Below are 24,264 nucleotides of genomic sequence, written 5' to 3'. Positions count from 1 at the left end.
CATTGCTCACGCATAATTGGCTCTAATTCCTTATTCATCTCTTGAACTTTTAATTCTGCTTCTTCTCTTTCTCATTTGGTTTCTGGTATCCAACAGTGGCATGGCCCCTTCTTGTCATATGAGAAACATGCCCAAAACATGAACTCAGAGTATCCCTTCCACCGTTCTCGAATGCAAGATCGTAAAAATGCCTCTTCAACTTTCCGCCAAATCCGATATCCTCCCCGTCTATGGTTTAAAACAACAGAAGTTTCATTTGACCATATGACATTTTTCCAATCCTCAAGTGTCCAATCTTCGTGGTCAAGGCACTACTTTAGCCGTTGTTCTCTCATTCTCTTCGTCAATCCAGGCTTCCTCGTCGGTTTCGTTTTCCGATATCCTGCTGTTTTCAAGATTCGCCATATGGTAGTTGAAGAAATATTGAAACCGTTGATACTAAGTTTCCCTGCAATATCAGCGCAAGTTTTCTCACGGCCATATCTATCTCTGCATACTTTCGAAACAGCCTGATTGACTGTTTCCTCTGTCTGTTTTCGAGGGCGTCCAGAGCGAGGGGCGTCTTCTAGCCATTCATCTTGGAGAGAGAATGGCATGTGGTTTGGGTCGAAACCACGCTCAATTGCCTGAGTGTAAATCCAGTTTATCTGTCGAGCAGATACTCCTGTCTTCTCAGCTACTTCAGCTGTTGTCTTCCCTCTGATAGGGGATTTTAAGGTCACGATAAGAGCCCGAGTTGAGAGACTTGTATTTGGCGCCATGATTTTAATGTTCACGTTTACGAGTCACAAAATGAGGGGTTCATAAGATTACCATTTTATGCAAGGCTTGGCACTACTAGCTTGGACACGACTTTTGAACTCGACCTCCGTATGACCTTAAGAGAGCAGTTCTTGCGTGTTCAGGGTTAGCACAAATAATCATAATAATCATGACTATTCGAATAGTCAAATATTACATAAGATCCTCTTCTTCTTCCTTTATAAAATCCCAACTCTTTAAACAAGCTATTACTCTAATAATGTCTTTAGCCTATTTCTAATATTTGAAATAATAAGGCTACCTATACTAAAAAAGCTCTCTATAGGAGCACTAGTAGCAGGGATTTGTAAATAGCGCCTAGCTATAGTAGCTAGAATTGGAAATCAAGATTGATTTATTTTCCAATAGTCTAAAGGATTAATCTATATAATATTAGTAAGTTAATTATTAAAGAGGGTTAATAGCTTACCTTATAATGAGAAATAGATTCTTGGAAATAGATAGAAATTTCTGTTTCAAAGTCATCTTCTATAGTTTGAGAATATAATGATCTTTCAAAGTCATCTAATAGATTATCTTCTTCATTCTCTTGTTGCTGTTGTTGTTGTAGTTGTTGTTGTGTTAGAGGTAATTCGTTATTAAATTCCTCTCTTAATACTCTATTAACATATTAGTATATAATTTAAAAATATAATATATAAATATACCTTTGATATACTTCTTCTACAGCTTCTATAGCTTTATACTCATCTTGTTGTGTATAATGTAGCTTACTTAGCCCTATTTTCTTTAAACGAGGGTCTAGTAGTAAAGCTATAAATAAAGGTTTATTCTTCTCTTCATAATGATTAGGAGAGTAGTATTTCCTTAATTTAGCAGTACCTTTCTTAATAGCAATATCTATTTTAGAGCCCTATATTAATATTAGTATAAAGTTAGATATAAAAGGGATATAAGACTTACTGTTGCTATTTTATCTTCTATAGAAGATAAATTTTGAAATATTTACCTTCTTAAAGCAGTCTTCTTCTTTTAACCTAATGCTTTCTTTATCTTTAAATACCTTAGCTTTAGATGTTTCAATAACAATCTCTATAGGTTCTTTAACATTTAAAAAGTTATTAAGCATATAATAAGTAGAAGACCACCTAGTAGCATTATCTATAAATGTTAGTATTGTTATATAACTAAATAAGGATATAGATATTAGCTTACCTAGTTGTATTTTTTTAGGCCCTTGTATATCTTTAATATGCCTTGCTAATAGCCTTATATTCTCTTGGTTATATTTAAGGCTATTAATAATTCCTCATTTTAAGCCATGTTTTTCTTATCTTATCTTATCACTTATCTAAACTATACCCAATTAGGTAATAACTAAGCCTAATAAGGTATATATTATAGTCATGATTATAATCACGACTATTCATGATTATAAATCATGATTATGATTATATGCTTTATAAATAATCATGATTATGATTACGACTACATAATCATGATTATAATTGATTTTCTAACCCTGTGCGTGTTTGCGTGGATGTAAGGCCCATTAACTAAGCGCCTTCCCCGCTAGTTGGGATGGTGTTAGGTTTGCTAGTAGAGGGCGGTGCCTCAGAAGTTCTCCCGAAAGGGGGTGTATGCGGGACTGGTTGGTCTGATGTTATGAGCCACTGCGAGTGTAGTGTGTAGTGTGCCCTATGGCCTTGCTACAGAGTTGCAGCTCTATAGCTTGGTGGTAGGTAGTAAAATAGTAGGAAAAATAGAGATAAGTGTCCTTAAACAAAGTTAGTGTTGTTAAAGGGAGTGTAGGGGTTTGACCTAGACCCCAACTGCTAGTTTCCAAAAAATATAGAGTAGATATCCTCTAGGACTATGTTGTGTTGACCTAGAGCCCCTATAGGGCTAGCGGAAGCTATGGCTTTCTTAGGCTATATAGGGGTAAGTTATGCTAGGCTAGCCTAGCAGGTGCAGATTTTGTAATAGAACTCCATGACCTAGAGGAGTGCTGCAAAGTCTGCTGGTTTAGCCATTAGGCATAAGAGGAGGCATAAGAGGTATTAGAGGCCTATGGTGTTGTTGTCTAGTGGTGCTGCTAGTCGCTAGGGCTAGCAGCGAAATGTAGATGCTATAGTTGACTTTATAACTAGTGTGCGTCATGGGGGACCTACCCCATCGGTCCCCCGACCCCAGACCGGACCACGGTCCAGTCTGAAGCTCATAACCCACAGTTCCCATCGGTCTGCCAAGAAACCGGTCATGGGACTCGTGTCATACTGACATTCGTTACACTCAGTTTGCTATCAAACTCAAGAGCAAACTTAGAAATCTCCTCCTCTGTAAGGATGCCTCTGCCCTCAGTGACAGAAAGCATTGGAGTCGGGCAGGTTATGGTCACGTGGGGAGAGTTAGGGCAGGTTAGCCGAGTCAGACCCATTTCGGGTACTTAAGGGGATTGACCCAACAGGGTTCCTAATCATCTTTTTTGTATCCTTTGTAGTAGACCTATAGGATAGCATCCGTTTAGCCTCCGACTCGCACTCTCATATGCTATTACTGTGAGTGGGTGCCCTGTGTCCTTACATCCTCAAACCTACAAGTCACTATACATATTTTGGCTTATCACACCAACAACAAGAGCAATACTACTCAACGATTGCTACAACCCTCTATGATTCATTACACGTCATCGCTCCTTAGTTACTGGGCCGATATTACCACATAGCATATCTCTACAACCCTCTATGATTCATTACACGTCATCGCTCCTTAGTTACCCACAAGATTGGTTAAGTTATGACATAATCTGTCGATAGGGGTACTCTGACCTTGGACCTCCTTTCACTTCCTATAGGCTAGGAACCTAGGAGATGGTTCTATGGGATTCTCTTACGTCGTCTACAGTTACCAAGCCTGGTTAGTCATGGAAAGTCTTGGAAAATGAGAGAACTACACTCCTTTAGCATAAATAGGTTTGCCCTTTCCTTAAGAAAGGGCAAGCAGACAATACAGTAAATCGACTATCACATACTTCCACGTCTTTTCCAAGCTTCCAAGCATTGATCTTGTTACTCCTTGTTTCTGAAAAGTCAGTGAGGTGCTAACCTCTGACTTATCCCTGAGTTCTCAGACTCAACATTTGTTACAACTTGTCTAAACCACTCCACTACATCATACACCTGATTGCTGCATTGTGAAATAGTCTAAGCTACAACCCTTTGGCTCTTTTTCCTAAGACAGTGTGTTGTATTAGTAAAACCATCCCTTCCTTGGGTGGCTAGATTCTCACATCTGGTGCACCCACCATTACATGACTGATGGAATTATAGCTTCGCTTCCGATTCAACATTAGAGCCATCGGATCCTTGTCTAGTTCCATATAGTGTGATTGGTGCTGCTTTGATCTTTGTTGGTTTGCGTAATGTTGAGTGTATAATGCCCAGAATTTCTTCTCAAAATGCCTTTGCCAGTTTGTATTAGGATTCAACCAACAATAATCAGGGTTAAACACTTCCATCTTTAACTGTGGAGATAGAATAGGGCCAAAAGCGTAGAAGTTACCAATACCTGTACAAGATAAGCTATAATACTTATCAAGCTTTTGTACAGCTTTATCAATAGCTTTCAAGAGCTTTGGAATCCATGGATCTTGTAATGGTTTAAGCCGATGGGTACACTCCTCAATCCCTTCAAATAGCTTATCATATGCTGGGATAACAAAGCTTAGTCGTGCACCACTTGCTATACCTATATTTGAAGTCCAGAAGCTAAACTGGCAAGTAACATCAATAAGGTAGGTGATATGTTTCCACTCTTCTGAAGTAATGTGGAAGATAGTAGCTGGAGTAAACTCAGTTGTAAACTTATTTACTGCTTCCTAGAGTAGGACCGCTCGTAGCATCATATGTAGTGTTGAATCCCACCGGGTTGACACATCTTGGATAAGTCATAGGACTTTTGCTCCATCTTTAATGCATTGTCTTTGAATTCCCATAAATCGCTCTCTTTGCTGTGAGCTAGAATTCACAAAGACAGCTAGCTTCCAAAGCTAGTATAGTATTAGTTGTGATTACTATAATGATTACTATAAACATACCTTGGCAAGTGTCCATGGAAGGCCCTTTTCCTTACTTAGATCTTTGAGTTTGTCTACTGAATTGTTATCCCAGTCAATCTGTAGCTCTGAGTTTGATGGGTTTAATCGAATTGACCCAAGGAGAGCCTTCTGTGCAAGCTGAACAATATGTGCAAAGCATGGGATATGATGAATACGTCCATCATGGTATCTTGTTGGCTCAGATGATAACTCAGCTATCATATTGTTGATAATTGCCATCATTGAAGTATTGTTACTTGCATTATCAGTTGTAATGCAATGAACTCTACCATCTAGGTGATATTGAGATATAACACGCTGAACAATAGTCGCAAGGTCTTTCCCAGTATGGGCTCCATCGAGATACTCAAATCCAATTAGAGCTTCATGGTATTCCCATTTCTCAGTGATGAATGTAGCCATAATACCCATGAAGGAGTGTCTTGTTCCAGGGCTAGACCAATTGTCAAGGGATAATGCACACCTTGACCCAGGGACAAGACCATGAAGGGCAATCTGTTGTTCGTTATCCACCATAACATCAAGGCGCTGCTGTAGGGTTGTTGGTGAAGGAAGTGGATATTTCTGGTTCTGCCATAGCGCCATCTCTCTCCATATAGGATTCTCAACTGATCGGAATGATATGTTTAGAGATACTACAGTTTCAAGAACATAACTATAGAATGCTTGGATCATCTTCTGGTTGTAGGCGCATAGTCTAAATAATAGTTAGGCATATTTTATAGTAATAAGTATAGTAATCATGCTTACTGGTAATGATTCTGAGAGGCGGAGCTGGGATTGATGTAGTGTGGAATGACAAGATGATTTCCTTAAACATCCAGCTGATCTAAGATGGGAGCTCATTGCGCTTGTCCCTGCACCCTTCACACTTGGGTGACTGAGTATTTTGGAACATTTTTGGCAAATAACAATTGGCTCGCCAGTTGATTTCCAAGCACCTTGGTCAGAGTCTCTCCATACATTAGAAGTCCGAGTTGTTGACCCCCAATTGATTTGCTTATCAGTACTCAGGAACAGATTTGGTTGCTCTTTATACCAGGACTGATGATGCCACCAGTCATTAAATAGTTCTGCTTTTGAAGGCGTCCACTTTAGCACATTAAGACCTTGGATCTTTACTAAACCATCCCATTGCTAGTTAAGTTGTTGAGAGGACTCAACCTCAGGTGTTATGTTGCTTGATTGAGGATCATCGAGAGAAAATACATCACTATAGGTATGTGCATGTATTGGTGAACTTAAAGATTGGTTATAAGACATGAAATTTAAAAATATCAAGATTATATTATTTTAAAGAAAATAAAACAACTGCTTGAATAATTCTCAAGGTATATATCTATTCTGTAACCTCTCTGTTCGCTTGAATTTTCCTCTTTAGAATATTTTAGATTGCTTGTGAAGTATATTTTTATAGTAGGTTTCAGTAATATGGGCCTTTGAGAATAAGAGCCAATTATAGTAATATTTATGGTAAACTAAGGAGTATAGTGTAGAGTAGCGTATTGAGCTAACTAGACTGTTCTGAAAGTAATACCTGATCTACATACCATAGAACCGGGCAAGAAACTCCTCAGACTCCTTCGTTGGTGGCAACAGGAACAATCTATCCTCAGATGGGAGAATCCATTTGAAGTCCACTGGTTCAGCTTCCTCCCTCAACATTTCCCAAGCCTTGAATACACCAGTAGCGTCTGAATCCAATTGAAATCCATACTGGGTAGTGTCATATCCATCAGGATACCACTTAGCATGGCCGGGGAGAGAGACCTGGCCATCCTCAAAGTTCCACGACGCAAAGTTTCTCCAGATGGCCAATTGAAGCTTTGTGAAGTAGAGGTGAGGGGGAGTCTTCTCATAGTATATTCTGTACGTGCGTGTTAGCTGATTACTATAATGATTACCATAGTGACTCTTACCCAGTCTCCTTACCAATTGCTGGAGGAAGGTTCTTGAGGAAGTCGGGGTCCGTATTCACTTTGTTCAGAAGCTTCAGAGTTGACTTGTATGCCGTCGACCATTTACAGCACCAAATGGTGAAGGCAAGCTCCTCCACTCTCTGTGTCTATATTAGTAGTAGTACCATAATAATGTAGCTGATCATACCTTGGTTGAGGCTTCAGTCTGGGTCTCCACTTCCAGCTGGACCTTCTCAATCTCATTGATCCCAATACCATTGGCCAATTCGTCAGCTCTCCACATAGTTTCATTGGCAACTTCATCGGCCTCATCTTACGGTTTCCCAATCCTGGTTGTTGTCATCCCAAACCGCGTACGCTCCTCCACCTTCTCCAATCCCAAGGTGTTGTTGAACAATAGAAGCATGGTTACCATCCTGAATGCTGTTTCCTAGTTACTATAATGATTACTATAAAGTAGGAGGAGGGAGCTTACCATCTGAGTCGCACTTCGTCCTTCTTGGATTGAATCTTCTCTTCTTGTTCCACTGGGCCAAGGTCTTTGAAAGCTTGCATGTCCCTGAGTTTCTTGACAGCGTATGCAGTAGCTGCTATATCAGCCCTCTTGGCATTGTCGACCTTGAGTTCTTGATCTGTCATGTTGTTGCGTCGGTTTTGCACTCGCTTGGTGTGCCCGTACAGTGTTAAACACACCTACAAAGCGATATATTCAAAAGTTAGCAGATGCAACAGAGCGACTAAATACATGCAATTTTCTACAACAACGTGATACTGACAATCTATGATCAATTGTTCAAGCTCGGAGAGTACAGCAAAAAGGCAAGCGAGCAATTTTAAAGGGTCATTTTCATATTTCTACAAGGGAATTGCAGCTACAGGTCGTGGAAGCAGAGGAGGCGACTTGACAGAAGTCAACAGCAACAGGTAGTAGAACTACAAAAAAGGCCACCAGTACGCCATTACCGCCAGTACGCCACGACTTACGTTAGTGCAAGCAGATGTTACTACATTATGCGAGGCAAATGAGCTGCTTAGCAAACACTAGAGGGCTAAAAAAAATCATCTGTGGCAAGGAGGATTACTTCGTCTATAGAATGGTTAGGAGTTACAGGATGAGAAGGATGTTTCGTAGTAGGTAGGGCAGGAAACCTAGTTGAGGAGTGGTTAGAAGCCACAGGTGGAAATGCATACATGGCGCTATGGCAACTGTGCCTAAACTAGACATAATGCGTGCACGTGTTAGGAGGATGTAGACATGTCTATGCAAGAGGATTCCAAGTAGTTTTAATTGTTATCTTTTGTTATGGTAAAATTGTTATGAAGTTTGTTACGTAGGTGTGTAAAACTGTCACTTTTGCTAAGCTGTCGCTTTTGCTATGCATGTACATTGTATAACTATATATTAAAACATAGATTCAATAGAACTACTATCACTATCACTACTGCCACTATTGCTACTACTATCACTTTGATCCTTACTATACCATAAAATTATCACTTTTGATTTCAACCTTCCTTCTTCCGCTCTGCTACCTGCTTCCTCTCAACCTTACGCTCTTAAATTTTGATTTTACATGCTTGCGATTGTAGCTGCTTTACTACTTAGTCTGATTTCCTTGCTGCTCTTGCATCTGCTTTTGGTTGCAACTTTGCTTCCTTCTCTTCCTGCATTTTCCATGCATCTAATGCATATAACTGCCCTCCTTTCTATACTGATTTCTACGCCCTTGCCTTTGCTGCCTTCTACTCTACTACATGTAAAGTAGATTGAATTGTACAGACAGTTAGAGCAGTGTATTAGATGGTATTATACGGTCTGTATACAGGTTCATTTTTGTACCTAGTGCATATACGTTTAACTCAATATGCACTAGCACTGGTTAATATGATACAGAGCCCGTATACTAGCCATATACAGGCCGTATTAACTACGTGACACAATGAAAAATGAACTGAAGTATATAACTTACTTTAATGAGGGCTTGTAGTATAGAAAGTAGTGCAATAGGCTATCTAGTATATTTTAAAAGCAGCACTTGATCTACATATTGTAGAACTAGGAGAGAAGCTCCTTAGATTCCTTGGTTAGGGACAACAGCAACAATCTGTCATTAGATGTTAGGATCCACTTGTACTCAGCTGGCTGAGTCTCTTCTCTCAACTTCTCCTAGACCCGAAAGGCGCCAATTGCATCAGAATCCAACTAAAAGCCATAGAACTCAGTATCATAGTGGAAGGATGCCTTCTCGTCTCTCATTCTAGGGAGTAGACTCTGGGTAGCTGCGGGGTCACATGTGATCATTTGGGTGGGCTAACTGAGTCGGAACCGAGTCAGATGGTTTTCGGGTACTTGAGACAATTGACTCACGGGCTTCCCCTTCATCTTTTTTGTATCCTTCATAGTAGACCTATAGGATAGCATCCGCTTAGCCTCCGACTCGCACTCTCATATGCTATTACTGTGAGCTGGGTGCCCTGTGTCCTTACACATAGCCATTAGGGTACTAGTTAGCAGGGCCAGGAAGGTAGACTTGTTCACCATCGAAGCTCCATGATACAAAGTTCTGCCAAACTGCCATCTGTGTCTTGGTGAAGTAGAGGTGTAGGGGCGTCTTCTTATAATAAGTCCTGTATATGTTAGCTGATTACTATAAATATTACTATAATGCTATTAACCTGTATGCTCGCCATCTAGTTCTTGTAATGCAAGAGAACAGAGCATTCTAATTGGCTAGTTTCAGATTTATAGTGTGTGATTATGCTGAGAATTGCAAGGGAGTTAGGAGAAGTCTAGAGGTCAACTGTAAAGTGGGCTTTCGAGAGAGCTGATTGTACGTCACGTTTGATTTGTTGATTTTGAGCCTTGTATGTATGCAACGTCCATATCTGTATTGTTAGAATAGAGTTTGGTAGCCAGTTATCAATTTCTAGATTAAGGTAGTAGAGTAATGCCCTAAATTCAATAGTGTTGCTATATGGAAAGGGACTCTACAAGTTGTAATCCATCGTACATATAGCTGCTCAACAACAGTAGGGTCCAAGACTTAAGTTGTAATATTAGAGAGACAGTAGCATTTATAATTCACATCCTTAGTTTTATCGAAAGCATTAGCAATGCTGCTTTGAATTGAGGTAGTTTAAGATTCCTAAGTAGAGCAGTGTCATGTTCTTTTAGGTGCCTTGTAATAATCTTCGTTCTGCTAAACTCAAGATACTCCTTTAGACAGTATCTACAATGCCATATTAACCTGCCCTAGTGGTTACAAATGATATCGTAGCGGCTAATAGGTGTATGGTCCTAGACCTTTGAAAATTGTTTGCTTGTAGTTGTTATTATAGAGACAGAGGAAGAGGATAGTGTACGTTTAAGTATAGGCGAACTTGGGGTTTCAAATCGTTCACTGTCAAATCGCTCACTGTCGTGCTATAACAGCACATCAGATAGTTGTGAAGTCATTGTAGTAATATATAGCATATAACTAATTATTAATTGAGGTTATTCGAACCCCTTGTTTCGAATTTTAAGCCTTAATACTAGCTATATACAGCTAGTATTAAGGCTTAAATACTATCCATATACAGCTAGTATACAGCCTGTATATGGCTAGTATTAAGAACTGAATACGCACTGGATCCGTATTAGAATTTGAAAAACGCACTGACTTAGTATTGCCATATATGATACAGACCTGTATACAGGCTGATACAGTTAAGTTAGAGATTGCCGTTGGATTTTCAGGAGGTCTAAAAGGTACGTACTAGCTTATACTTATAGTCATACTTGTGCTGCCCAAAAGTCTGTTAACAGTCTGTGCATAATAAGTGGGACTTGTAAGTACAGTATAACCTCCTTAGTGCGATATTCAATAGTCCAATATCCTCAGTAGTGCAATTTTGTTTCTGGAACCAATTCAAATACAATACAAAATACGATATTCATGATATCTTTACAACATCATCAATTATTCTCTTATCGTATACTATTTCATCATTACAGTGTAAGGACACAGGGCACCCAGCTCACAGTAATAGCATATGAGAGTGTGAGTCGGAGGCTAAACAGATGCTATCCTATAGGTCTACTACGAAGGATACAAAAAAGATGAAGGGGGAACCCCGTTGAGTCTGTTTCCTTAAGTACCCGAAACGGGCCCGACTCGGTTATCCCAACCCTAGCCCTGAACCTTCCACCGCAACAGGTCTGTATCGACCCTGAACCCTACAGCCTTACCGTCCCCCACTATAGTGTAACTCGCTATGTGCTCCTCTGCTTGTTCGAAACCACACTGAGTTGGTTTTCATGCTTGTAGTGACCATAACAGCTCTGAGGCAGGTTCTTCGAGTATCTAGGTAAGGAGGCATCCTTACATACAGCTATCAAATATGCCACGGAAACAGCAGATATGGCTTGAACAGCGATGTGCTTTACGGGCTTGGGCACATAAACAACACCCATGACCTTCGCAAAAGGCATGTATTGAGTGGTTCCAAAAGCAGTATAACCAGAAGATCAGCTAATCAAGTGTTTCTGAGTCTCTTTCATCACACTTTGACAGTGTTGATAATACTACAGCCAGCAATCGAACATGCCTTCACCTTGGGCAGTGGCCAGATCTTGAGAAGATCTTAATCCTTTGGCAGCACCACATTGAAGAGAAAGGAGGAGTAACTAGTGGAGAACTTCTTCGACAGAAAGCCCAGCAGACCTGGCAGCAACTACCTCAATATGCCAATCAAACTTGTCCCGAATTCAGTAATGGGTGGATGCAGAAATTCAAAAAAAGACATAACATCAAAGAGCACACACAACATGGTGAGACAGGATCTGTTCCAGCAATAGCAGACGAGGAGATGAATGCCCTACGAACATTGGCAGGGGAGTTTCAAGAGGAAGATATATACAATATGGATGAAACAGGATTATTTTGGAAGATAACACCATCGAGGGGGCTTGCAACTTGTACACAGCCAGGATTGAAGAAGGAAAAAGCACGAGTCTCTTTAGTACTCTGTGCGAATGCAACTGGAAATTACTGACTTAATGTCTGGATTATTGGCAAAGCAAAGACCCCACGAGCTCTAAAGAATATCAATGTTGCAACTATGGGAGGGCAATGGAGATGGAATCAAAAAGCATGGATGAATACCACAGTGATGGTCGAATGGCTCCAAGCTTTCTATTTACATATTGGAAGCACAAGGCAAGTCCTCTTAACAATGGACAACTTTTGAGCACATTATACAGCATTGGAATTAGCACCTCCACCTACAAATATACGAATCTGCTGGCTACCTGCTAATTCAACAAGTCAATTCCAGCCTTTAGATCAAGGAATTATCCAGTCATTTAAGGCAATGGCTGTCTTATATGCTAGAATGCTTTGAGGCAAATCAAACCTTTATTTTTCGAAAGTAGGGGAAGAGAAGAGGAATAAGAACCATCTCTCGATATAGAAACCAATCAAACCCGCCCTTTGAAACTTCTTGCCATTCTGATTGCCACCCTCTACTCTATACCTCTGTATCTCCAAACTCTTGTGATGCAACTTGTGCCTTTTTCCATTTGCGTTCACCATTCTGAATATCTATGTTAAGAGTTTCAATAAATCTGTACTTAAGAGTTCCAACTGTTGTTGCTCTTATAAGCTCATTCTCTGCCTTTGATTTCCAATATGCATCTATATCTCATAGTTTATATATGTGTATCTGCTTCTCTTCTATACTTTTAGGAATCCATGAATGAGAAGGGCGTGGTATAGAGATTTCAGAACTCATTGCTCCCCAAAACATGACTTAAAATAATGACTTCTTCTGTTGAATTGCTATACTCTCTGCTGTTTGACCCCATTGAACTGTTATCCGCCGCTTCTTATGTGGATTCCCTCTGAAGTTGATGTAGGATTCATCTGAGAAAATAAAAATCAATCCTGCTTCAAGTTCAGACAATGCCCATTTGCAGAATTGTAATCGTATAGAAGGAATAATATTATCCAAGTAGGGCTTAAGGCAAATGTTCTTGCATACAATAGGGTAGGGAATTTTGATGCTTGAGTGATTCTTTGCAACTTGTTTAACAATTGATCGTGTGTATAGTAGGTTTTCTTTATCAATAACTTGTTGAAATGTGTTGAATGGATTTTCAAGTAGTAGAGATCGTACTTGTAGTGACTCTTGAGAGTCCTTCTCAATCGTTTGAGGCCTTCCGCTTCATGGTTATGAGGTAATATTTTCAAGAAGGTTGTGAATATCTGTATTCCCTACTCTTTGAACTACTTTCTGCCATATATTCCCAGCTGCTTCTTTTGATACTCCAAGCTCCTTTCTAATCTCTGTAAATGATAGTTTTGTAAATACTCGTAGAGTAATGATTGCAACGTAATGGTATTGAGATTTTCTGCCATAGTTGAGTTGAGTTGTTGGCAATTGCTTCATTGATTCTCATATTCTACAAAATCTACGTACTTGGGTACATCGGTGCTGTCTCAATTCCTACACTCTAATTGGCTGTGGTGCACAGACTGTCAACAGACTTTCAGGCAGCACAAGTAGCTACATACTGCTTAATCAAGTGCCTTTTGATGAAAGTGTTTACACTATTTAAAAACTGCTACATTAAGAGGTTGTAATAGATGTGTTGTATAGAAAGGTAGCAAATAACAACGTTATGCTCTTCTGCTAATGTAAGAAAGCGCTCTGTTTTATGAGAGTCATGGCCGTTAACTAATAAGAGGCGAGTATCATCTACTGCCATATGCTAGTTAGATAAAATGCATAAGGTATTAGATTGCAATGTAGTCGTTTGAATACCCACTCTCATTTACAATAATGAGAGCATTTGGCTCAACGTCATCATTATACCATGAATCTATATGAAGTTTGCTAGGGATAATGATAGTTCTGCAAGTGCAGCACCACTTGCATTTACTGCCTTAATTACAGTAACAGAGAGCCAATTCTAAGGATTATTAACAGTCTACTGCTTTATATCAATTGGTACAATAACAGCTGTAGACTTATAACACCCAATCATATAGCCTGTCTCATCAACATTCCATAAATTATATGGCTTAATGTTATGTTTTGTAATAAGGGCGTTGTATGTGAGAAAGAATTTTTCAAACAACTCTTTCTTTTGTGCTTGCTTCCGATGTATTTAACGTCTTCGTGTGAATTGTATAAAATTTAGGGTGTGCTTTTAGAAAGCGTTGTAGCCACCATTGTGATGGTATTGTACGATTAGGTCATAAGTCTACAACTACCCGTAGTATCATAGATTGGTTGGCAGGGACCCCGCGCTTAAGTTGGTCGTATATGAATTGACAGACTACAGTCTCTTGCAATTGAGATAAGACTCGATTGCTATCTCTGTGGGGTAATTAAGGAGACATAGTAATACGACGTGGGAGTGTCTCACGGTTGACATTGGATTTATTTGCAACCCAAGCAATTGTATATGTACTTGGTTGTTTTAAGGAGAACAGTTAGGCCTCATTAAGGCGAGCAGTCCTACTAGGATCGTTATTTTGAGGCATTGTAGATATTATGTTATGAAGAATACTATTATTTTCTCTATATATCAAAGTAGCGGTGTACGCACATCTTGCTGTCCCACGCACAACATGCTGTCACCACCTACGAGCGAAGCGAGTGGGTGGAACACCAAGTATTTCGTCTACAACTCCGTGAGAAGAGATACTACACCGAGATTGTCACTGCCAGACTAGAACCTCACATCATCGACCATGCAGCTCCACTAGCATAAGGCTCCCGCCGACCAACCAATTACAGCATTGGCCGATTTCGATTGCGCTCTGTTTTAGGCGCGCTGTTTTAGGTGCGCTGCATATTTACGCCTTGACTATATCACCTTGATCATCGATATAGAACTGATTTCGACACTTTGGCACATGTGCCATGTCTTCGCCGACATCATGTGGGGCAGCTCCTTCCAAGCAGGAATACAATACACATGATGAGTGTACCTCGACCGAAATATTAGTGATTTAATAACGACACCGCCACAGACTCGTGCTAGCGCACTACTACTAACTATGCCTACGAAGCTTTTGAGCTACTCTACACCAACTAGAACTGTATGCAAGTGTCTTATCTTCGGCTATGCCTTCATTGCTTTCATGCAACATCTTCGGAGGATAGAATATGGAGCCATTAGCACGTGATAGAGAGTACTGGACGGTCACGTCGGGCACCAAGTACATCAGGGGTTGTCGTTGTCGACAGTGTTCTGTCACTTCTCGTCACGAGAATACGGCAGACAGATGGACGGACAGACAGATAGGTAGACACGCAGACAGGTAAATGGCTGGCTAACACGGCACGCGTACCATCTCTCTATATGCCATTGTGGCAGAATTGCCATCTCTGCCCAGCTGAATCAAGCGCGTCTCCAGTGCCTTTAAATACTAATCGGGTGGCCCGGGGGAAGAGTTTCTGTGGGGTGGTGGCTCTGAGAAAATCAAAATCAAAATCAAATGGAGTAGATTCATAATTAATTTAAGGGTAAAAGAATCATATACCATGTAAACTAGTAAAAAAGAATCATATACCATGTAATTGCAAAAAAGAACTATATACCATGCGCCCTCCCCACATAGTGCCTCCACCCCTGCTCGCCCTAGCCCATAATCATAGAAACCATGCCGCCATCCTCAATTGTGAGGATGGCGGCATGTCCTGGCGTTGTGACCTGTCTCTCCACAGGTTCTACAGCGCAAGGATGGAGTAGGTGGAAGAGGTTCAAGCCCATAAACCTCTATTCCTATTTCACCAGCTCGCCGGACCCTCCGGCGAGCTGCCTCCTTCCGAAACCTCTCTTTTTTAGGCCTCCCGCGAGGCACCCGAGTGATAGGAGGCTCGCAGGGGTCATTTTCAATGACCTCTAGCTCCAAAACGTCGACAGGAGGCATTGGAGCCTCGAATTGGGCTGCCCATTGGGCAGCCGAAAAAGCGTCAGGTAAGTAAGGACTTATTTGGTCCCCACGGGCGAAGATTAAGGCCATGGCATGCCCACAGGGTATGCCATTTGCTTGATACTTGCGGCAAGAGCATGTTCTTGCTGCAAGATCAACGAGGAAGATTCGCCCATTGGGCTGAATCACTCGTGCTTCAGAAGGAGAGGACACTTGGCATATGTTGCCTTGTGCCCATCCTCTTCCTTCTGATACTACACCATCAACGAAAGGTGTAGTATTATGGCTTGCAGCTAACAGTTTGTTAGCTGCAGCAAGGCGCTCTCCGCGCGCTGACATAACTCGATGCCAAATGGCATCGAGGAGCTCAACGATCGGGAGCTCTCGATCGGAAAGGAGAGTCTTATTCAGACTCTCTACAATATTCGATGTATCGTGGGCATATCGACGCCCACGAAACATCGACTCAGCCCATTTCTCTGGCTCAGAAGCCAAGAGATAGGCCGCAGCCTCTGGCTTCTCTGTTCTAAGGCTGTCTAAAACAGCTTCGAAAGCAACACGAGTAGGTGCTCGAGCTGCTTTCCAGAACAGAGGAGCCAGTCTCCTCCCAAACTTCTCAGTGAAGTTCTCTTTAAGATGGTGGCAACACTAAGCCACTATCACCATCTTCTCGAGAGTTTTTTCTGTTTTTTGGAGACTTTTGTCTCGATTTGAGATAAGGGTGCTTTCTTCCAGTGAGATCTCTGGTATAGACCACCGGAGATGCTGGAAGAACCACTCCCAGGAGTCCCGATTCTCGGACTCCACCACCGCCCAAGCCAGGAGAACGTTCTCGCCGTTGGCATCGATGCCAACGGTGAGTAACAAAGTAAGTATGAAACGGGCCTTCAAAAAGGTCCCGTGAACAGCAACAAGGCGCCGGCACAAGGAGAAAGTGCCCCGCGATTGCACAGGGCACACAAAAATCCGCTGAAAGCAGTCTGTAGATAGTTAGTATAGAGGAATAAAGAAGTAAAAAAAGGAAAAGGGGTGCATACTATGACGATCTCGGACGAGATCAACTTGCACTCCTGGAGACCTACTCTCTAGGAGGAACTTATAGGCCGGCAATAGCTGAAAGCTATGCCGCTGCCGACCTATATCACCATCAAGAAGGCGCAGCCTACAAAGCTGCGCAATCTTGTAGCTGATCTCCTCTGCAAAACGTATGCGGAGGAGGTCAACGATTTCCTTTGGCCGAGTAACCTTCGTTATATTAATATGACAGGCTACTACTAGGTCCAACCACTCCTTTTTCGAGGAGGACCCAAAGGAGCAGACTCCTCGGCCAATACAAGAGTGTTCTCTCTCAGTAATGACGAGCTGCCAAGCTTTATCATTATTAAGGAAGGCTCTGCACTGCCAGCGGCAGCCAGAGCTCTCTAACTCGGCACATATCCAGCGCCCTCTTGTCGAGTCCCTTTCAGCCGTCCAAAAAGAGAACTTTGTTTTGACAGCCCAGTCATCAAGGGCCCGGACGAGAGCATCTAAATCGTCAAACTCCGTGCCATCTTCTGGCACGGAGAGCTCTCTGAGAGCAGACATACGGACCCGCCTGACTTCTCAGTCAGGGCTTGCCACAATGAGGGCGGCGGCTGGCAAGTCAGCAAGGCGATAAGATGGCTTTCGAGCCTTCGGAGCCGGTATGGTGTTAGTCGAATTGGTGGAGGAAGGGGGATCGGTGAAAGTGGGCCGAATAGGGGGGGGGGGGCCTTCCTATTACGGTTTAGCACAGTAGAAAATCAAAAAATAGTATCACAGGGGTAAGCGATTCATTTTTACTAGTTTACATGGTATATGATTCTTTTACCCTTAATTTAAATTATGTATGCTACTAACGTACATGTATAACGAACCGGCCAAACAAGCGAACCGGCCAATCCATTTTACACCTTAAATCACGAATTTCATAACTTAATATCTCAACAACCCTTTAATAATAAGTTATGAAAATATGTACTTAGCCTTTTATAAGCATTTAAAGTACTGTATTTGATTTTTAAAGCAATTAGTATTGTAGTTATTAAGATATTGAGTTTTAGCCCCCACTTTTGACCTAATTCTTAGTATCTTAATAACTACAATACTAATTGCTTTAAAAATCAAATAGAGTACTTTAAATGCTTATAAAAGGCTAAGTACATATTTTTATAACTTATTATTAAAGGGTTGTTGAGATATTAAGTTATGAAATTCGTGATTTAAGGTGTAAAATGGATTGGCCGGTTCGCTTGTTTGGCCGGTTCGTTATACATGTTCGTTACTCGAGTACAATAAACAGCCAGCCCATTTAAACCAATGTGATAAACCCAAAAAACCCATAAAACCCATAAAACCCATCGAAAAAAAACCAAAAATTACAATTCGCTCAATCAGGCACTGCCGCTTTTTTTTAATTCGCCCGCCGATAGTAGTGTTGAAACATGGGGTATCTCCGCTTCCTCCAACATCAGCCGTTTCGTCCAGTAATCGATTTGACCAGGACCAGCTGCACATGCAATCTATTCTTCTCTCTTCCCTCTTCCAAGCCCAAGCCCAACATCCGCAACTCAAACACAACACAAAATCCAGGTCGCTGAATCTAGATCCAGATACAAACCCCTCACCTCCTCCTCAACCTCGTAGCAGGCGTAACATAGCCCGGCAACTCATCCCCCGCCAAGCCCTCCACGACACCACCCATATCTAGATCGCCACCTCCCTCACCCTCCCATCCCAGCCCCGCGCCTTCCACTACTGCTCTTCCGCCAGCTTCAAACGCTTCTTCCCTTCCCGCCCTCCCCTGCCCGAGGACTTGCACCGGGACCTTCAACGCCAAGCTACTCCGCACTGCTGATTTGCCCGGGGGGTGAACCATGAGTCTAATCATGAGTGTGTAGAACCGCGAGACGAGGCAGGAGTGGAATGTAGGGACCCAAGTTTTATTCCCCGGCAGATTTAGAGGAAGGGGAATGGTGGCCGTATAATACGGCCCCGTCTTCCCCCCTCCCGCCTCCCCCGCAGCCGCAGCGTGCACCTCCCCTTCAGATTCCGCAGTCGAATACCCCGAATCCCGCCTCTCATACGCCGGCGCAGGCACAACATAAGTCCACGGCGCCGCCGCAGGTGTAACCTCATGCGACGCCAGCGAGACCTGGGTGCTATACGCGCCGTTGTGTATCTCATACGGACTACTCCTCGTCTCCTCATCCGGGATCCCCCTAGCCGGTCTAATCGAATGCACAGTCGTCGCCCGGATTTTCGCCGTCAGCGCCCCCAGACGGGGTGGGAGACATGAGGGGTCCGCGGGGTCAAAGCGGAGGGTTAGTGTTGCTAGCGTTGATGGCGTAGGGGCGGTATGGTTCATCGGCGGGGGAGGGAGGCTGAAGGCGCGCGGCTGGGTGGTGGTGAGGGTTAGGGTTCCTAGTTTCCCCTTGAAGACCCCGCGGCGTAGGGATTTCGTCTTCGAAAGCACGTATCTACTACTATCCTTCCCCGCCGACAGGGGAGGAGCCTCGGGAGACGTGGGGACGACGTGGATTTTCCGCAACGTCGAAGCGAGAGTCTGCGGGTAGCTTGACGCGCTGGGCGGGACGGACATGATCTTAGCGTGGATGCCGTAGGTGACACTCGCCATCTCCGGCGTGAGGTCGTCGCGGGGGAGGAGGGAGTTCCCTAGCGACGGCGGGGGTTGCAGATGCGCGTCGTGGATGGCGGGGGATTCGAGATCGTGCGTACACGCCACCGGTAGTAGGCGCGCTGGTACAACGAAGTGGAATGGGATTTTTAGCGGCTGCCCCGGGGCGAGGTGGTGGGTTTCTGACCCGTCGTTGTCGAGGTAGGCGGAGGGGGGAAGCGGCATAGTGAGTTTGAGGAATACGTGCTGCGTCCCCGCAGCCGCGATGATGGGGGCGATGTGATCGGGGTGGGTGGTGCGGATGGTGCCGAGGAGGGAGATTTCGACGGAGGAGAAGGACTGGGGGATGCTGGTGGTGAGGAGGATGTGGCCCCGGATGTCATCGTAGGTGGTGTAGGAGTGGATGGGATTGGGGGTGGGGGTTGGGCTGGGAGGGTCGGCGGAGAGGATGACTTCGATGTTGCGGAGGGAGGCGGGGGAGAAGAGGAGGAGGCCCATGGTTGTGGTGGTTGTGGTGGTGGTGTTGGGTTTGTGAGTTTGTGAGTTTGTGAGTTTGTGAGTGAGTTTGTGAGTTTGTGAGTTTGTGAGTTTGTGAGTTTGTGAGTTTGTGAGTTTGTGAGTTTGTGAGTTTGTGAGTTTGTGAGTTTGTGAGTTTGTGAGTTTGTGAGGTTGTGAGGTTGTGAGGTTGGAAATGTTTGTGACAAGTCCTGTGAGTGCAGGCGTGGATATCACTTCCGAGACGTCAAGTCGAATATATCACTGAACATCACGACAGAATGGTCGTCTAGGCAGTGTGTGTCTCTTGGATAGACACGTCGGCGCAATAAGTCATGGTTGTAAAAAGTGAAGCATCAAGTGGACAAAGGCGATCTTATACACGGACCGTGGGAGGAAGGAAGGAGGAAGGAAGGAGGGAGGAAGGAGGGAGGAAGGAGGGAGGAAGGAGGGAGGAAGGAGGGGCAGGAAAAGGTAAGGGCGATTGGTCATAAATAACCATGGGACTCTCCCCTCCATCACCATGGGTCTCGTACCTCTCGTCCCCTTTCCCTGTACTCCGTAACTTCCACCATATCATCCATTCCATCTTCATTCCTTGTCCATTTCATCATCGACCCAGGTGCCAAGAACACGCCCCATGCACCTTGGTGGGTACTTGATGGGTACGGGGCGATCCCTGCTCGCTGCTTTGCCGTCCCCAAGGGCGTGTTTTAGCGCGGGTTGCAGGGGAGGAGAGAGGGCGAGGAGAGAGGACAGAGGGCGAGGAGAGAGGTAAAGGGTAAAGGGTACGGAGTACAGTACTCGAGTATACAGATTTTCCCATCATCCCCCCACTTCCTTCCCGACCGACGCATTCCGCTTCCCCAAGCCGAGCTAGTCACCTCGCTCCTTCCTCCCTGATCCCGTGTGTGTCATACTTTTCCCTCCACCTGCTGTCAACAACCTCTCCCATCACCTCCTCCATCACTCCTCCATCACCTCCTCCATCACCTCCTTCATCACTCCTCCGTCACCTCCTTCATCACTCCTCCATCATCTCCTCCATCACTCCTCCATCATCTCCTCCATCACTCCTCCATCACCCTCTTCCATCACCTCCTCCATCACCTCCTCCATCACCTCCCATCACCCTTCTTCAACATCCACCCCTGCCGCCGCCCTTCCCGCTTTCCGACGATGAACGCGCCATAGCTCGAGCATGATGCCCGCTGCCACGAGGTATGCCGTGCCGGCGAGGACTTGCGGGCCGATGTAGGGGTGTGCCGTGCCGCGGGTCCGGAGTTTGAGGGCTATTACCTCTGAGACTGTTTGGTGGGTGTTAGCTTCGGTGTAGCTGCTACCTCGGGGGGTTATAACTCGTGAACTGAATCCAACAACATCCACAACACACAAGACCCAAGAGACAATACACACAACACCCACAACACACGACTCAAGAGACAATACACACAACACCCACAACACACGACTCAAGAGACAATACACACAACACCCACAACACAACACCCAGAGACAAAACCCACAACACAACACAAAACAAAAACAAAATCCATAAACTCACCAGTACAAGGCACAACAATAACCACCCACGCCAACGACAACAGCGCCGGCAACTCCACCAACCCCACAACCTCAACACACAACGGCCCAATCGCAACCCAAAATGTCCCCAGCGTTGCCCCCGCCAACACCGCAAAAAGCATCACCACGCCCTCCCCCCCCATCTCCGCCGGCACCCAAACCGCAAACACACTCACCCCACACACCGCCGTCACCACCCCCGCGACCTCGACGCGTCCCCATCTATCGCTTAATGCGCCTACAAAGGGGCGGCCGAGCGCGGTGCCGACGTTGACGAGGCCTGTTATGTCTGCGGCGCGGTGGGGGCTCATGCCTATCGCTTGCGCAAAATCCGACAAGCTGAAGAGGAGGACGATATATCCGACGAGACTGGCGAAGGACCACCCCAGCAACAACACAACCTCGTAACGCGCTAGCAGCCGGATCGCGAATCCGTGTTGTTTGGGTTGAATCGCGGCGTTGCGCGTGCGTAGCAGTAACGCAGCGACGAGCAACATACTCCCCGATATAACAGCTATAGCGCGTAACGACCACGCCAGACTAAACCGATCAATCAACGGCTGCGTCGCAAACGAAAACACCACCCCCCCCAACCCCGACCCCGCCGCCGCAATCCCCGCCGCTATCGACCTCCTTGCCTCAAACCACTGTGGCAGTATCGCTACAGACGGGATATACGCGCATCCCACCGCCAACCCCAGCAACACCCCCTGTGTGAGGTGGAGATGCCACGTCTCCGTAGCGAAGGATGCGAGGATTAGAGAGAGTGTTTGCAAGAAGGCGCCGAGGAGGATTAACCGCCCTGGACCGTAGCGACGGGTTAGGATGGTCAGGAGGGGGGCGGAGAGGGTGGCGGTGCCGAAGTTGAGACCGCCGAGGAGGGCGTAGGTGGTTGGGGTGGCGGTGGGGAAGAGGGGGTGGGAGAGGTAGTAGGCTAGGTATACGCCGTAGGACTGGTGGGGGTTAGTGCGGGGGTTGGTGGTGGGAGTGGGGTGAAGAAGGCAGGGCGGGAGGACGTGGAAAGTGAAAGGGGGGGGAGGGGGGGGGTGGAGGGAGGGAGGTAGATGGGATGGGAGGGAAGGGAAGGGGGGACTCACAGATACAACACCCCAGCTGAAGGCGTTGATTAAGAAACAGGAGAGGACGCACACCCAGCCGTACCCGCCGTCGGGTGGTGGCTCGATGTCTGCTGTGCCGCTGGGGCTGTCTATGGTAGGAGATGTGCACGTCACGGCAGACCATTTTGCGATGGAAACCGCGGAGAGAGAGGAGGTTGTCGAATCTGCTGTCGTTGAGTCTGTTGGATAACTCGCAGAAGCGTCTTTCATCGGTGAGTCTCCTACTGCTAGTCGTAGTATCGGTGGGCGTTGAATCGGCTCCCCCTGCACCATCTCACTCTTACTCCCCCCATCCCCACCATCACCACACTTCTCATCCACAACAGCAGACTCTCGTATCATCTCGAAACAATTAATCGGTAAGTAGGTAAGTGGCGATGATTCAAAGCTGTATGCCCCTCAAACAACCCCTCCAACAGCGCAACCACCCCCCCTTATACCTACCCCTTGACCCCACATCGGGATTAAAAACCCATCTCCCCAATTCGCCTCTCTGCCTCGCATCTCCGGCGGGAGGGAGGGGGGCCTGAAGGAGGTTAGCTTGCAGCGTCGTAGCTCGCCCACCCAATCTGCCCGCGTACATAATAACCCCCTCGACCCCGTCGGCAGGGGGTGCCGATGTCCGCGGAGGGCCAGGTAAATTTCTCCCGGCTAACTGCCCTTTCGTGCTCACATCTATCTCAACGATATTTCGCCAGTCTTTCTACCTATCGCCCTCCTAGTTCCTCTTCCAAATCCATGAGTAGGAGGGGGGTCTAATGCAGCGCGCCCATTTCGCCACCGCACTCGCCTTGTCGCAAGAGCACAGGCGCAGGCGGATATAGCTGTGCAACGGCGCGGGTATCCGGTGCCGCGTATTACGGGACACAGACGCGTCGTTTCTTTGTTGGCGGTGACGGGGTTAGGTAGGTAGGTTAGGTAGGTAGGTTAGCGGTGGGAGTGTAAGAGCTGAGTGAGAGAATGAGAGAGAAAAAAAGCAGGTAGAAGAATAGGGGATGCATGGTGATATCTTTGTCGCGCTTGGTATTTGTTGCGGTTGTTGTGGGCCGAAGAGAAGACGGTATGTAGGTGGTTGGTTTTAACATATCAGTCAGCATAGATATTCTTACTCATGTTATTTTCTAGAGTCACACAAGTGCTTAGTCTTCAGTTCGCTGTTCCAGCCCATTACCCACCCATCGCAGACAACAGACCAATAACCTCCTAATCTCATCTCCTCGCGTCGCGAACATAGTGTGTAACCCTTCGCTATAAGATAAACCGAGCTCAACACGTGGCATAAATAAGTCGTGCTACGGCGTCGCTACAGCAGGATTGCATCGCGGCACAAATCCCTATACTATATTCCTGCCCTTTCTAAGCAATTCTATAGCACCACCTTATCACCCAGTTATTCCCATCGCTAGCCAAGCACCTTAGAGCACAAGTACTGCAGGTCTCTTGATCTAGGCAGTTTGGAATGCGAGTAAAGCGCAAGAGCTAGCCGTCGTAGCTCTTTCGGGATATTTATGGGGGGATGCAGATGTTGTAGGAGGGAGATGTGGTGGAGGGGATAGCTCTATCTTCTCAATGCTGCATGGCTGTCTTAGTTAATGACAGTATCATGTCCTAAATAGATACTCTGCGTATACTCCTCACTAGGATAGACTGCATATCATTCCACCTTCATCCCTGTGGTAAAATG

At 45.0% G+C, this 24,264-nt stretch overlaps 2 protein-coding genes across 2 annotated transcripts; both read right to left on the bottom strand.

Moving 5' to 3' along the window:
* Positions 1 to 17,810: 17,810 nt before the first annotated feature.
* On the bottom strand, positions 17,811 to 20,342 carry VC83_02542 (uncharacterized protein). Its single transcript, XM_024466203.1, has one exon. It carries the CDS (start codon positions 19,879 to 19,881, stop codon positions 18,370 to 18,372), a length of 1,512 nt encoding a protein of 503 aa, XP_024326125.1. The 5' UTR covers positions 19,882 to 20,342; the 3' UTR covers positions 17,811 to 18,369.
* Positions 20,343 to 21,006: 664 nt separating this feature from the next.
* VC83_02541 (uncharacterized protein) lies at positions 21,007 to 23,707 on the bottom strand (the record flags this gene model as incomplete). Its single annotated transcript, XM_024466202.1, has 3 exons — positions 22,560 to 23,707; positions 21,443 to 22,415; positions 21,007 to 21,185 (listed from the first exon to the last, which is right to left on the bottom strand). Exons 1-3 carry the CDS (start codon positions 22,920 to 22,922, stop codon positions 21,007 to 21,009), a joined length of 1,515 nt encoding a protein of 504 aa, XP_024326128.1. The 5' UTR covers positions 22,923 to 23,707.
* Between the last annotated feature and the right edge of the window lie 557 nt (positions 23,708 to 24,264).

The sequence above is a fragment of the Pseudogymnoascus destructans genome (assembly GCF_001641265.1).
Source record: "Pseudogymnoascus destructans isolate 20631-21 unplaced genomic scaffold scaffold_5, whole genome shotgun sequence".
Taxonomy (NCBI): Eukaryota; Fungi; Ascomycota; class Leotiomycetes; order Thelebolales; family Thelebolaceae; genus Pseudogymnoascus; species Pseudogymnoascus destructans.
Note: the sequence above shows the minus strand (reverse complement) of the source record. Positions and strands in the feature narration are given on the sequence as shown.

Bases quoted from the DNA above. Each gene is read 5' to 3' on its own strand.
- VC83_02542 (XM_024466203.1), bottom strand. From the start codon at position 19,881: ATGGGCCTCCTCCTCTTCTCCCCCGCCTCCCTCCGCAACATCGAAGTC.